The 15,865-nt window shown below is 39.3% G+C and overlaps 1 protein-coding gene across 2 annotated transcripts in view; it reads right to left on the minus strand.

Annotated features, from left to right (window-relative positions):
* Positions 1–15,865, minus strand: part of akt3b (v-akt murine thymoma viral oncogene homolog 3b) — a 35,441-nt gene that overhangs the window by 11,568 nt on the left and 8,008 nt on the right. For both annotated transcript variants that reach the window (XM_023289913.3, XM_035957099.2), the window contains 9 exons: positions 7,269–7,394; positions 7,071–7,182; positions 4,910–5,054; positions 3,883–4,014; positions 3,478–3,543; positions 3,213–3,281; positions 1,446–1,568; positions 1,210–1,338; positions 365–579 (listed from right to left, as the gene is read on the minus strand). In XM_023289913.3, the coding sequence (XP_023145681.1) occupies positions 365–579; positions 1,210–1,338; positions 1,446–1,568; positions 3,213–3,281; positions 3,478–3,543; positions 3,883–4,014; positions 4,910–5,054; positions 7,071–7,182; positions 7,269–7,394 (1,117 nt within the window). The remainder of the gene's footprint in view (positions 1–364; positions 580–1,209; positions 1,339–1,445; positions 1,569–3,212; positions 3,282–3,477; positions 3,544–3,882; positions 4,015–4,909; positions 5,055–7,070; positions 7,183–7,268; positions 7,395–15,865) is intronic.

The following is a 15,865-nucleotide window of genomic DNA, read 5'->3' on the forward strand; positions in this document are numbered from 1 at the left end:
ATAATTTACACGATCAATCGAATATCAAAAAGCTGTCAATCAAAGGAACACGCTCTCATTTTGGATTCAGGAGTGATGACCATTTACCTTCAACAACAGAGTTTCTATGATGCATCATGTTTGACTGAGTCTAATCTAAACTGTAGAGTTGAAAAGTTCAAAGATATTTGAGAACTCTAACACGCAAAAAAATTACGGTACCTGCATACAACATACAAACAAAATGGGGGCACACTTGAATACTTGCTACTAGAGATCAAAGCCTTGCACATGTCCGCACAAAATAAGCATCACGTCAGTGTTATCCCATTAAAAACAGCTCCCTTTCTCTGCACTTTGCTGTCTTGAGTGTTTGACTGCGTACCGTTTGTTGGGGTCCTTGATGAGCAGCCCTGACAGCAGCGACTTGGCATCGGCTGAAAGGGTTCGTGGAAACTTGATCTCCTCCATGAGAATGAGCTCAAACAGCTTCTCGTGGTCCTGGTTGTAGAACGGCAGGCGGCCACACATCATCTCATACGTCACCACGCCCAAACCCCACCAGTCCACTGCCCGCCCATAGTCGTTGTCCTCCAGCACCTGATCATTCACGACAGAGGCATTTTACTATATTGTTCCTAGTATTTCCATCAGAATCTCTCTTAAGAAGACCGTGCAGCTTTATTTATCCACCCAGTAGCTAAATATTATGAATAAACTCTTCACGAAACAATATCACACTTCTGCTTAGTGATTGTGTGGATTAAGAACTAAGAGGCCACTATCAGAACGATTAAATGTAACGAAAAATACAACCTGTTCATCTTTTTGAACAATTCTATCCTCTTTCATATCCTCTTTGGGAAAAATAACTTTCAAGTTCTTAACCAAGCTCTCCATTAGAAGAAGTGAGATCAGCTACTGACATTCTACTCTGCTGTAAAGAAAACACTGAATTAGAGGAACTGCCTCTTAAGGTACTTCCACACTGGATCTGGTGATTACTGCTTGGTGACACAGAAACACTGATGCAAAACACAGTTTCTTTGCTGATTTCATCATACAGGACAAAACCAGACAGGAATGAAGGCTGAGTCTGGGTTCAAAGAAACAGCTTTCTTTGCCTTACTTTGTCTTTCTGAATAGTTTATAAGCACAGCAAGGTCCATCAAGTTTTGGCAGAAACTATATATACTATACTCTTCATCTGTATCTGGCGTGACCTCTGACCTCAGGAGCCAGATACTCCGGTGTTCCACAGAAGGTCTTCATTGTGGCAGTGTCAGTGATGCCTTCTTTGCAGAGGCCAAAGTCAGTGATCTTGATGTGGCCATCTTTGTCCAACATGAGGTTCTCCAGCTGATTGGGAGGGCAAGAGAAGAAAAAAACATGATAATAAGTAAACTCAGCACAGATGTCTGATGTTGGACGCTTCTCAGACTTCACCCAGAGTAGGTATACTTTACCTTCAAATCACGGTAGACGATCTTGGCAGAATGTAGGTAGTCTAAAGCAGATACGATCTCAGCGCCGTAGAAACGGGTGCGGTCCTCCGAGAACACTCTTTCTCTTGACAAGTGGAAAAACAGCTGTGGAGGAAAAAAAATTCTTACACTTCAGACATGCTCAGCGTTTCATGTTGATTCATCCACAGTAAGAACAAGTTATTGAGATTAAAATCTCTGCTAATGAACCATGCCGTGGTGTAGAAGATAAATCAAATTACATAGTTGGAGCACGACAGATCAAATTTGAAAACAATTCCAAGGAGGGCTTCATAAATTAAAACCTTTTTTTTCTTTTTCAGGTTCGTTGTAAAAAGGAAACTTCAACTCTCCCCTCAATGTTGTAATGTTCTGCCAACCAGTCAGGTTGCAGTTACTGTCCATGTCTTGCCAGACTAGTGTCACCAATTCAGCATCTCAACAAATATGAAATACAATCACAATCTCTCCTTTTGTTTCTGAGTCATGACATTGAAGGATTGCCAGGAAAGTGTTTCTGCAGAACGTTATGATGCCACAGTGAAACTGACCTTTGACTAGGACATGAAATGTGCTTTCTTTATCATTTTATGCTAAATTTCCTACATTTGTGTGACAATTTGCCATAATTAGTTTATGAAGTCTTGAGTTCTGGTAATCATCAAAATCTGATCGCCTCACCGTGAGTCCATGTAAACAGATGTGACAAATTTGAAGGAATATGTTCAATATGTCCCTTAGTTCTTGCATTCACCACAATGGGACAAACAACCTATAAACATAAACCTCCAACCCACAGCTGTTGCCTCCACAAAGGGACAGAAACACTTATTGGAGCCTAATAACATGCCATTTAGTAGCACCTACCAAGAACTACGACCAATTGGTGGTAAAATGAATCAAATGAACCCTTTAGTTAAGTTTTCCATGACTCAAAGAAGTTACTACTTACAATTCTGCTGCTACGTTTGTTGGAGGTTATGCAGACATCACTATTCTATTAAGCATGAATAGATAATTGAACAGGTCTACCAAGTACAGGCCCAGGGACTAAAAACTGTCCAGTTTGAGGTGAATGTTTACAGTCATATGTATAACGTAGGAATATCCTGATCATAATTCCTTTGGTTCCAAATAAAATCAGCTTTTTGATGAAACTAAAATTCTGTCTGCACAACATTCTCAATTCACAGTAACATTTCATTAAGAAATACAGTCCTAAAACTGAAATGCACAAAGGACATTTGTAGGTTTTTGTCTCTTTCAGTTTTTAATTTTTCCTCTTATAAAAAGGCCGCATTGTCTCAAAATGTATCTACGCCATTAAGTAGATATTCATTTCTAAATCTGGGTACATCGTTTTTGGCACAACAACTTCTATCAAATGGTTAATAGTGCTGCAATTTTTTTCCAAAGATGAAAGAAAATACTGACTATCAAGTGGGCTTGTGTTTTCATAAACTGATTTATTAGCTTCATGCTCCTCTTTGTCCCACTCATTTTCGACAAACCTGACAACAGTTGGTGACTTTAAATCAATAAACTGATGTCATAAACCTAAAACACAACAATGCAGACACCCAGTCCAGCATGAGACTAAAAACACAACGAGAGGAGTGACTGCTCTTTGAATCACACCCTCTTGTTAGTCATCATTCTTCAATAATTCTTGAAATAAATTGCATGGTGGAAAAAGAACACTTCTCAGCATCAAAACATGCTTTAAAAAGCATTCAAGTGACCTCTTACCTCTCCTCCGTTGACGTACTCCATTACAAAGCACAGCCGATCCTTGGTCTGGAACGAGTACTTCAGAGACTGCAACACAATATAGAAAGATTTTTAAAATATTGGGCAGTACTCAGTGATTCATTTTTAACACCAGACAGAAGCTTTGTGGTCGCCATCTTTGACCGCTGCTTCTTTGTATCAAACTTAATGAAAACACGGAAGTCACATCGGCACTTGCACATCTATGTGTAATGTTGTATGCATTGCACGCAGTCATACTTACAGTTAGGAATGGATGCCGAGTGTTTTTTAATACCCTACTTTCTGTGAGTGTGTGAGCCACTTCATCCTGTGATCATAAGATTAAAGAGGAAGCAGAGTGATTAGACAAGAGACAAAACAAGTTTATTTGGTAAAAGATTACAGATGTACACCGAATGGAAGGAATATGTGTGAAAATCCGGCCTAAAGGCAGAAATGAAATATCGAAAAGGTTTTCTCAATATGAATATTCCTCATCACTTACAACGTGCCAGATATTAGAGAGCAAAGACAAAGCACTGTCATACATAGAGTCATCGTAGACATTATAAAAAGCAGGCAACAAAAATAAAATCTGCTTATTTCTTGTGTTACTTCCAAGTCAACAAAAAAGCTGCAAATAAAAGCTGATAATCAGGAAGAGGACCTTGGCTATAATGACTTCTTTCTTGAGGATCTTCATGGCATAGTAGGTGCCACTTGCCTTCTCCCTCACCAGAATGACTTTTCCAAAAGTGCCTTTGCCCAGAAGCTTCAGATAGTCAAAGTCATTCATTGTCTGCGGAAAAATACAGGTGAGAAACATGAAGGAAACATTTTGTCACACCTGGTTCTCCAACATTCAATAAACTTCAAAGTAAGACAGGAGTGATTTATGAGTACATCCAGATCAAGTGGATCCTCAGTGCTCGGAAGCTAATAGTAAAGTTACTGTTGAACATACTCTACCAGTCAAAAGTTTGGACACACCTTTTAATTAGTGTTTTTTCTTTATTATTACTACTTTCTACTTTGTCGATACATACTGAAGGCATCAATACTATGAAGCAAGATATATGGAAATATGTAGCAAACAAACAATTGTGAAATAATTCAACTAAAAATGTTTTAGATTTTAGATTCCTCAAAGTAGCCACCCTTTGTTTTGATTACTGCTTTGCAAACCCTTGGCCTTCTCTCGATGAGCTTCATAAGGTAGTCACCTGAAATGGTTTTCACTTCACAATGTGCCTTGTCAAGGTTCATTTGTGGAATTTTTTGCCTTCTTAATGGGGTTGGGACCATCAGTTGTGTTGTGCAGAAGTCGATTTGACAACTATTTGACAACTGCTAGAATCCATATTATGGCAAGAACCAATCAGCTAAGTAAAGAGAAACGACACAAATGAGAAGGTGTGTCCAAACTTTTGACTGGTAGTGTATATACAGCTACAACATTTGGTTCTATAACTGTAAATTGTCCGTAGGTGTGAATGTGAGTGTGATTGTTCGTCTCTATATGTAGCGCATTGATAGACTGGTGACCTGTCCAGGGTGTTTCCACAGAGCTGCAGAACTCTATGATGTAGTGAAAAAAGAGCCCACAGTGAGTAAAAATGTGAGGGGTGCAAAAAATCTAGAAAGCAGCTTTTTATGTATAACAAAAGTCTTTTTAATGATAAGCTGTTGTGTACCTTTCGTTTGTAGTGGCTGATGGAGGTATCCATCTCCTCCTCGTTGACGTTCTCGATCTGGGACGTGGGGCTGCACAGGATGCCCTCCTCCTCCTGCTTTGCCAGCGACTCTGCTACCATCTGGATGGCCTCGGCCCATTCGTCCCTACAGCAGACACCACCAGTTTAGAATTCTAGCAGATGACATTTTCTTCTTTAATTTTGGTCTGTTTCTTGCAACTGTGGCTTCAGTTTTAGACCAACCATAAATCTTTTCAGAAGTTTAAATAGTTGTTTTTCCATATTTCTAAGAGAGACTACTGATTGAAAACATACAAGTCACACACATTGATCTATTGCTGGCTCACTTGGTTTTATTCCTTGAGATGGCACAAAGACAACAGTTTTTGCTAACTGTCAGACTTTGGTTGCAGATGTTTTTTTCTGATTGTTTTTATTCATCCACACATGGCAACTCTCCCCGTCTTACATCGTGAGCAGGATGAATAAAACAAGAGAAAAGTATCTGAAAATGTACATTGAAAAAAAGTCCATTTAATCCTTAAGTTTCTGAACTTTCTCTTGAACTACATTAAGCAAAACGAACTGTTTGCCAGTGAGATGTGAGATACACTAACCGTTCAGTCTAACAAAAGATATCCACCCTCCTGACAGCCTAACGACCGACTGCTGATTGCAGCTAATGGCCATTTACATGTAACACTTTGCCGGATGTTTCTAGCGGAGTCTTGTTATTAACAAGCCTTTGAGCATCAGGTAACAAGTCATAGTGTATAAATTATATTGTGTTTTGGAACAAAACCCTTCACAACCTGGCATCCAGCCTCAGTCCCACACCCCTGTTTCCTGTCTTTCTTCTCACTGTGTTGACTGACTCTTGTTGTGTCCACTGAGAAGAATTTAACACTAAGCCATTGTTTTGTCTATAACCCTAACCACACATTTGATATTTGGTGTTTGTTGATAGTGAGTTGACTCCCATATTTCTTTGCTAAAATTTTATTTTGTTTTTCCTCATCAACACGTAGTGACCCAAATAAAATCTTGGTTGACTGAACCTTTGCATATTCTTCAACCAATAAACTGGCTGCAGGGAGAAAAAGAAAATCTGCATAGTCTCTCCAGATTAACCAAATAGGCTGCAATTCACCGAGTGCACTCTACCTGCAACCTTTATTAGCCTAAATGAATTATAAATAAAAAATAAAAAGCCAGTGTTTTCAAAATAACAAATCATTTCAACATGGTCATTTTATATTGAAATAATAACAAAACCAAACCAGCGTGCAACTGCACATACTCATGATTTCTGTGAACAGAACTGATTTTAGATGTTATGCCATGTTGGTTGTTGAGCTGTCATATGCAAGCCGCTGTTTGCAAAGTCTAACTAAAGTCTGGTCACCGCACGCAGCATACATAAACATTTGAAAATTGTTTAGTAATAATTTAAACAGTGGAACTGCCCCCTGTTCAGCCACATACAGCCAAGTAGTTCTGACTAACCAGAAAATATTGGCACCAAATTTGTAACAATTCAGCAATTTTGTATAATTGTAATTGAAAACTGTATATGAACAGACCTGTCTTTATATGTAAATAAAGCATGTGTTTTTATATGTAAATAAAGCATGTGTTTGTAGATGTTTTTATTTCTTAGTGTGTATGATTTAGGCATATCTGAGGATTTAATTGAAGCTCTTGTACCCTGTACTAAATCAGCTCTCTCCAGTCAAAAAAATACTGCAGAATGATTCAGTGTACACTACTGCTCGAAAGTTTGGGGTCACTTAAAAATGTCCTTAGTTTTTTATGAAGATAACATTAAATGAATGATAAATCCAAAGTAGACACTGTTAATGTGCTAAATGACTATTCTAGCTGGAAAGGGTTGATTTTTAATGGAATATCTACATAGAGGTACAGAGGAACATTTCCAGCAACCATCACTCCTGTGTTCTAATGATACATTGTGTTAGCTAATGGTGTTGAAAGGCTAATTGATGATTAGAAAACCCTTGTGCAATTATGTTAGCACATGAATAAAGGTGTGAGTTTTCATGGAAAACATGAAAGTGTCTGGGCGAGCCCAAACTTTTGAACGGTGGTGTATGTTTTACCCATGTAAGGAAAACTGCTGAGGAGGAAGATGAAGGCTCACCTCTCATCAGGAGTGTCGACGTGAAAAGTCCTCTCGATGACGGTGGTCCACTGCAGACAGCGGATGATGAAGGTGTTCGGCTTGGGTCGCTCCGTCTTCATCAGCTGACATTCTGAAAGTCGCACACAGAGATGTGTTGTGTCACACACACGTTTGTTGGTTGAGTCTGAAGTGTGTGATGATCTGCTTGTGTCTTACTTGCTACAGAGAAGTTGTTGAGCGGGTAGGCCAGGTCAGAGTCCTGCGGTTTGTCCTTGTAGCCAATGAAAGAGCCGTCTGTCTTCAGCAGAAAGTAGCGCGGTCGCCAATTCTTGATATATTCGCCTGCAGGAATGAAAAAAAATAACACCAACAAGTTACACCCTGCTGTGTGCCAAATCATTTAATTATGCTGTTCTATATAAACACTGAGTCTGTGAGTGTGAATGTGTCTGAGTGTTGTATTGTACATTAATATTAGCCTGAGACTGAAAATATCATTTAATTTCACTTCTTCAACCAGTCTTATTGTATTCCTGTTTTCTGTTTGTTATGAGGATGTTTTCTTCTGATAGTCATCAGTAAATTACATGTCTGTCCAACTGATGTCATTTTTAATCAACAAAAGCTCGAGCAATGGTTGCTACAAGAAGTAAACATAATATTTTTCATATTTATAAACATAAATCCCAATACAACATCAGATGTGATTTTTCTTTTTTTTTTCTTCTCTTGTATTATGATCTATTTTGGCTATTATTCCAAAAGACCACCATTTCTAACACATTTGAATTGATATTCAAAGAAGCAACACAACTAAGAACATACAAATGCACTATCACATGGATGACATTATCATTAAACAGTAGACTAACTGGCCTGTGTTCTATCCTTCAAATGTTCTTGTGGTGGGATCATTAGTTGATATAGTTCTGTCTTTAGAAATCCTTTGAATACGGGCAGGTGCTGACACTGCAGTTATTATTACTCCACCAAGAAACGTGGCAGAGTTATGTCTGTCTGTTAGCAACATCACTCAAAAATGGATTAATGGATTTGGACGAAATGTTCAGGGAAGATCAGAGATGACACAAGGACCAAGTGACTAGATTTTGGCAGTGATGCAGCTTATAGTCTGGATCCACAGATTTGTTAAAGATTTCTGTATCATTGCAAGATAGTGGCACGGCGACACTGTAACTATGACAACAAATGAACACTACGTCAGGTGCCTGCTGACAATCACGATTGTCATCCTACTACAAATTCACCGCTGCAGACTTATCGGGACTTATCTGTCAGATAACATACAAGGAACAATTGATTAAATTGTAGGGGTGTTTCCGAGTCCAATCAATTCCCGTCGCCCGCCAGATATTTAGGTCACATGATCTGGTATCCATACATAATGGACACATGCATAACACACGCCTGTGCTCAGCGCAAGGTCATTTTGTTTGTGGGTACATCCATATTATGTTGCCGTGATTTCTGATCATCAGTAACTAATAAACAAATTCTGCATTTACAAAAAAAAATATGCTGCATTTCTGACAATGCCATATGGGGGAATGAACAGCCTTGGCAGAGTACTGCGCTCTCTGAGTGTCTTTCTAGTTTTAGTATAAGATAATGAGGTTTCAATGAATTAATGTGCTGCAAATACTAGCTTTTTGTGTTTGCTTACATTTCATTTAGGTGGGTAAGTCCAGCAGGTAGAATGCACTGAGCGCCTGTTTTCATCTGCAAACAATGGGCAGATATTTTTTTATCCTCCACCACCATCCGATTGGTTGAAGAGTATGTAAGATTTGAGTCGACCAACATTGTTTTTGGTTCACTACAGTTCTAGACTTTGTTAAATGTGTACTTAGAATCTGCTTGGAATTACAATGTATCACTGAAATACTTGAAGTGTCACTTTTCACCCATTTTTTATTAGAGTTTTAACATATAATCTTTCCACCTGCAAATCAACAACTCGGTTCTTGCTGGGAAATATGTGAAGCTGTTCAGGAATTTCAAGTGAATTCCACAATGTCTTTTAAAGCATTTAAAGTATCTTTAATACAAGAAATTTATGTCACTTAGAGGATCCCAGAACCTGTAAACACCAGCATTCCCTGCTCCAACTGGAACATGAATAAAAAAACATTAGTCACACCTGCTGTAGTGGATGAGTCACTGCTTGAACCTGGTTCATTCTGATGTTCTGCTGTATAATGTGAAAAAAATAAATGTAGCCAATTATAAATTTTACACTACATATGGAAACTTTATAGCATCGCTCTATGGTTTATTTTTGTTTACTAGCAGCAATTTTCTTTCTCTAATTCAAGCCTCACCCCAAACCTTAGGAAACAAATTCATTCAAACATCTACATCACTTCTATCTGAAGAAGAAATCTTCAGATGAGGAATACAGTATAAACACTATTCTGATTCAGCAGCCACGAAGTGTTGATTCCCTGCTGCTCTGACTCATCAGTTTGTGGCATAATTACAACAAATGTTGGGAGTACATAGATGTGTCCTGGAGAGATGATGACATCTTACAGACTCTTATTAGCAGCGCTAACAAGGCACAAGATGCTGGAACCAAAGTGTGTCTGTATCAGAGATCAATGACTGAACTGCTTCAGCATCTAACCGACAAATCAAACTCTGACGAAACTGTTCTCACACATGCGATGACTCACAAGGTTTCAGAACAACATTGTGATGAGAATGACAAAGCCTTCAGCATAGAGACAGAAATCAGATATTACTGTCAGTGAGAAAAGCACCTCTGACAACAGCTCCACTTAACAGCTGCTGGGCAGTACAAGAGGAGAAAGTAAACAGCAGCAGAGTGCGGCTGTTCACACAATTAGGAAAGCTTGGAGGTTACCAATGTCACTAAGTCACCTGAACTGTATGTTAGCTGTGGGATTATGGCTTTAACTAACAATATTTTTCATTAGCACATTTATCAAAAATGTGTATATACATATAATGTGTCAGAAAATAGTGAAAAGAGTAGCCATGATAGTTTCCCAGAGCCCGTTATGGAGCCCTAAATTGATTGCTTTGTCCAACAGACAGTTAAAAAACCCCAATATTCAGCTTACAGTGATAATAAAACAGGAAAAAAAAACAGATCCTGACATTAAAAAAATTCAAAATGTGACATCAAGTTACCTTTTTCTGACACCATTAGTCATTTATCCAAATTAAAATGATGAATTATTTGTCCGTTGATCGAAATGGTCCGTAACCTCACCCCTCCATACCTCACTGATCTCCTCCACATTAACACACCCAGCCGGACTCTCAGATCATGTTCCTCCCTCAACCTCACCATCCCTCCTGCCCATATGACCGCCATGGCTCCAGATTTCTGAAACTACTAAAATCAGGTTAAGAACCGTCCAATGCATCATGAAAACCTGAAGGATAGGGGTGAACCATCATCTTCGAGGAACAAATGTGGCTAGTCATATGGTCTGATGAATCCAGATTTACCCTGTTCCAAAGTGATGGGGGCATCAGGGTAAGAAGAGAGGAGGATGAAGTGATGCACTCATCATGGCTAGTGCCTACCAGCCTGTGGGGGTTAGGGTTATAATCTGGGGTTGGTCAGATTCAGCAATGTTATGTTCCCAAAGAATGAGGTCAGCTGACTACCTGAATATACTGAATGACCAGGTCTTTCCATCAATGGAGTTTTTCTTCCCTGACTTTATCGAAATGATGCCACAGCGAATGAGTGCCATGCTCAAAGATAAAGGCGTTCCAACAAAATATTAGAGTGTGCAACTTCTTTTTTGGCTGGGCAGTGTATTTGCTGAATACATTCATACTTGGGCTGCACAGTGGCTTGGTGGTTAGCATTTTCACCTTGCAGCTAGAAGATCCCTGGTTCGCATCCCAGCCTTCCTGGGATCTTTCTGCATGGAGTTTACATGTTCTCGTTTAGCATTTGTGGGTTTTCTCCGGGTACTCCGGCTTCCTCTCACAGTCCAAAGACATGCTGAGGTTAACCGGTGATTCTAAATTGTCCGTAGGTTTGGGGGTTGTGCTTGTTTGTCTCTATATGTAGCCCTGTGATAGACTGGTGACCTGTCCAGGTTGTCCTCTCCTGTCACCCCAAGTCAGCTGCGATGGGCTCCAGCCCCCCACCACCCTAATGAGGATTAAGCGGTGGATGGATGGATGGATGGATGGATGGATGGATGGATGGATGGATATTCATACTTCCAAGAAAATGAATCTGTCTGAGTTTCTAGACCATATGAAAGAGGGAGGTTGAATTCCTGATTAACTGCCACTTCCTGGAAAACTTCATTTAAAAGCTGCCATGTTGCTATAGAGCAGTGTTGCTGCAGGTGGCTCCCTGTTTTGTTTGCACATTGTGTACATGCACATTGTGCACATACACAAAGAAACATATATGAATGACCTGCTACGCTTTCCTGGCATTAGTTTCACACTATTCAACTGATTAACAGTTTGCTATAATATCACACCACAAAACGCATTAATAAGTGAAGAAAAAACAATGTATGACAAAAAAAAGTACTTTATGAGGAAGAAATGCATTCAGCATGTTTGTTAGACTTAAAGTTGGCCATGATCTCTTTGGGTGAGATGCACTAATGTCATGCTACAGGAACAAAGACAGGTGGAGGAAAAAGGCTGGTGGTTTGAGACAACGTCTTTCTATCCACGTGTCCTTGAGCAAGACAATGAAGACGTGCTGAAACAACTTAAATGAGTAGTCCTGCCCTATTGTTCCAGCAAATTAATGACCTTTCACTTTGACTGATTTCCTATTCAGCTACAGTTAAAATCGAATCCTCCATGTGTTGTGCCCCACCCAACATCCTGTTCAACAGATAATACATCAGATTAAACAAGATGAAATTTCAAGAAGGCTTGTATGACTCCTCTGGTCCTTCCTTCAGAGTCCCTCTCAAGACAACTTTACATTCGTCACATTAAGGCTGAGCAATGTATATATTGTAGGAAATTCATTTATTTGAATTACTTTTTGTACAATGTGACAAAGTCGATATTGCAAAACTGTACTCCCTCTGCCATCTCTCAAACAACACCAGCACTAGCAGTGGGAAATAGTTCTCCGAAGTCATGGCAGTAACATAACCTGTCACCATTGAATGAGCTTTTAGTGAAACACACTTCAATAATGGCAGCAGCAGATGATGAAGAAGAAATATGACGGTAAAAAATGTAGACAAACATCTTTAGTGATATGAAAATGATTCAGTTTCACAAAGTTGAACGTCAAACAGAGACAATTGTGCTGTACAAAATTTGTAAAAATTATGTACAAACTGACCCCATGACTGCACTGCACAGGTCATCCATGTGGATCTCTGAAAAAAATTCTCTGAATCGAGGGTTCGTTTAATCCACTACATATTAGACCCCAGGTCACTAACTGGTCCGGAGCCAGACCTCATCCTATATGGATCCAGACCTATAATCAAAAAATTATCAGGGGATTTGAAATTTGACGGGATGCTTCTAGTTTAACCGGCGCAGCTTTTCTAGTGTTTACGGCATTTATCAGATCAGAGGACTGAACTATGAAGACAGTTTGACATAGTGAGACATTCTTTGTTTCAGTCGGCTCGACAAGGACTAAATCCTCAGCAGAGTTAACAGGTATGAAGGTGGTTTTCAACTTTCTTTGTCAACTCAGACTTTCTGCTTCAAACTCATCGATATTGTAGTGACATGTATGTAGGTCTTACACTGTCTCAATACAATACCTCTGTACTATACTATATATGTACAATACCTCTGTACTATACTATATATGTACAAATACACCTGTAATATACTATATATGTTCAATACACCTGTACTATATATGTACAATACACCTGTACTACACTATAGATGTACAATACAGCGCAGATGTCTGTCTGTGTTCCACCAGGACGGTTATTTCTGTTGCACAGCGTGCTCACTTCCACTTTTAATGCTGTAACGCGCATGCCAAGCGCGGAATCCAATTACTAAAATAATCGATAGCTGCAGCCCTACTTCACATTATCTCATCTGATCAGTGAAAAGCCCAGTAACTGGTTACTGGGCAGTCCACAATCTCCCATTGTGGACTAGATTTTCTGAAGCCTGGAAACAGAGCTAGAAAGAGGTGAAGAAGTCCAGTTTCCACTCAGATTATTTGAGTTGAGTTGAATCGTTGGTATATAATTTTTGCCTAATGATGCCAGAAAAACACTGCCTATCTACTTTAAAGTGGCAGCACAACCAGCCTGCTGAAGCACCTGAGTCTAAAGCAGCAGCAGAATGGGAGAAAAGTCCATATCCCACTGCCATTCCAAAACCACAACTAAAAATCAGCTAATATCCCAGAGAACAGGGTGGATTGATTATACAGAAGCGTTTATGGTATCAAAAAGAACTGGATTTGCTCAGATGATGAAAGCAACTTAATTATGAACCATCCAAATGCAAATACTTTACAGAGGTAACATTGTCCTCTTTACATGTTTCTACTGTTGTTTTTATTTACAATGCTTTAAAAAAAATATATGTATATATAAAAAAACTTGCTAGTATTGTATAATTTGCTGGCCTTGCACATATAGGCTTAGTTTTAGGTTTTAATACTAATTTTGAATCATGTTTTGTTTTAAAGTTCATGCACGGGGAAAAAAAGCTCAAATCATTGATAAGACAGAAAAATAAGAACATTCTAGTAAAAAATTACATTAGATTTGTTTTGATAATTCAATTTCAGAATTCCAGTTTCCAATCACTCATGAACTGTGTGTGAACTCGTGATATTTTCATCTTAAAACAGCGCAGACAGCTTGTGAGGGCAGTCTCTCTGAGACGGCCGTTAAGGCTGAATTATAAGAGCACACAGAGGTGCAATAAACAATTCAGGGACTTGTGGGGCCGGAGAGGAAGGAACCAGAGTGTTAGGTCATCCTCTGTATGCTCATAGTGCCACAGAGAAACTTCCCCCTGCCTGCCAGCCAACAGCCCTGAGCTCCCATCAGACAAACACACCTCCAGCAAACACAAACACACACTCTTACACACGCACACGCACACGCACACGCACACGCACACGCACACACACACACACACACACAAAAAGCAGTGTGGGAAATAAAACACACCAGCCAAGTGCAGCTCAGACTGGGCTGCAGCCCTGCAAAGCTTGCCTTCTCTACTCGCCGTCTGGCAGGTAAACAACCATTGTTTGGAGGTGCTGTTCTTCAAACTGGCAGGGTGGCTGAGGCCATGTCCACACTGAGCCGGATGAAAACACATCTTTCATGACTAAAGCTGGTGTTTTCAGTGAGCAAAAATGGTGTTTTTCCTGAGCACCCTTAGCAGTGAATTGATGTTAAAACTCTGATCCTGTGTTGTAGTGTGGACAGAGGACACACAGCTTTCCCAAACCGATGAGAAGACTTCTTGCCACCTCTAGCTCCCTCATTCTGAATATCAACATACTCGTACTCACAATGTAACCCACGTTCTACTGTTAACCTGAATTTTCATTTCACCACAGCTTAATTAAATAGTCTCTGTGTAGCTGAGCAGAAACAACTGGTTAGTTTCTTTAAGTGCAATTTATTTGCCACAGTTAAACTACTGTTTCATACACTACCGTTCAAAAGCTTGAGGTCACTTAGAAATGTTCTTATTGTTGAAAGGAAAGCAGCTTTTCAATGAAGATAACATACGGTCTAGACATTGTTAATGTGGTAAATGACTATTCTAGCAGGAAACAGCTGATTTTTAATGGAATATCTCCATAGGGGTACAGAGGAACATTTCCAGCAACCATCACTCCTGTGTTCTAATGCTACGCTGTGTTAGCTAATGGTGTTGAAAGGTTAATTGATGATTAGAAAACCCTTGTGCAATTATGTTAGCACATGAACAAAAGTTTAAGTTTTCATGGAAAACATGAAATTGCCTGGGTGACCCAAACTTTTGAACAGTAGTGTATATGTGGTCAGTTTATGACAAAATAAAAGATACTTCAGTGGGACAACTAAACTATGTATTGGCTACGGTATATTACAATACATCAGAAAAGATCACAGTGAGTAGGTAGTTAATACAAAGTAAGCCTATCAGGCTAAGAATGTGTGCCACGACTTACTAAACGACAGAAAATTCGAAGTTTACTTGTTCACTGACAAGAAGATGCAGAAGAAAGGACTTTCCCAGTTTTACTGATTTTGCTTTCTAGAAAGAACTTTTCAAAAACAACCATTTCTCAATTTCACACTTTGTTTAAAGTAAGCAGCCTTTGCAATTGAAAAGCAGCAAATGAAGAATAACTCCACTTGATTTCTAAACATGCTGTTGATGGACACCCTTGTCCCCAAAGCAACACACAAAGAAATAATATTAAAGAGCAATCTGGTGAAAATCAAGTTTTACCTTGCTAAGATGTCTATATGGTGCTTTTCATATGCTAGAAGACACGTCATGACTGAAATATGCAGTCAACACCATGGCTAAGCATTTCCACATTTAAAGTACTATGTACCAATGACCGTCTCAAAAACATGGGTTCTGATTTCCATGTAACAACCCGAAGGAACCAATCCTGTCAGCTTGTAGGTAAGCTGGTGTGCTCCAGCTGTAGCAGGGGGGTGTGTAGAGAGAGAGGTGGGGACTTCATAGAGCTACAACTAAGTCTTTTAACAGCAGGACAGCATTATTTTCATGAGATACAATCTAAATATTTTGATTTAATGCATAGCAGAGAGTTTCATGGGTTTAATCAACAATGGGAGAGGGACTTCTAC

This window comes from Amphiprion ocellaris, chromosome 4 (assembly GCF_022539595.1).
Source record: "Amphiprion ocellaris isolate individual 3 ecotype Okinawa chromosome 4, ASM2253959v1, whole genome shotgun sequence".
NCBI lineage: Eukaryota > Metazoa > Chordata > Actinopteri > Pomacentridae > Amphiprion > Amphiprion ocellaris.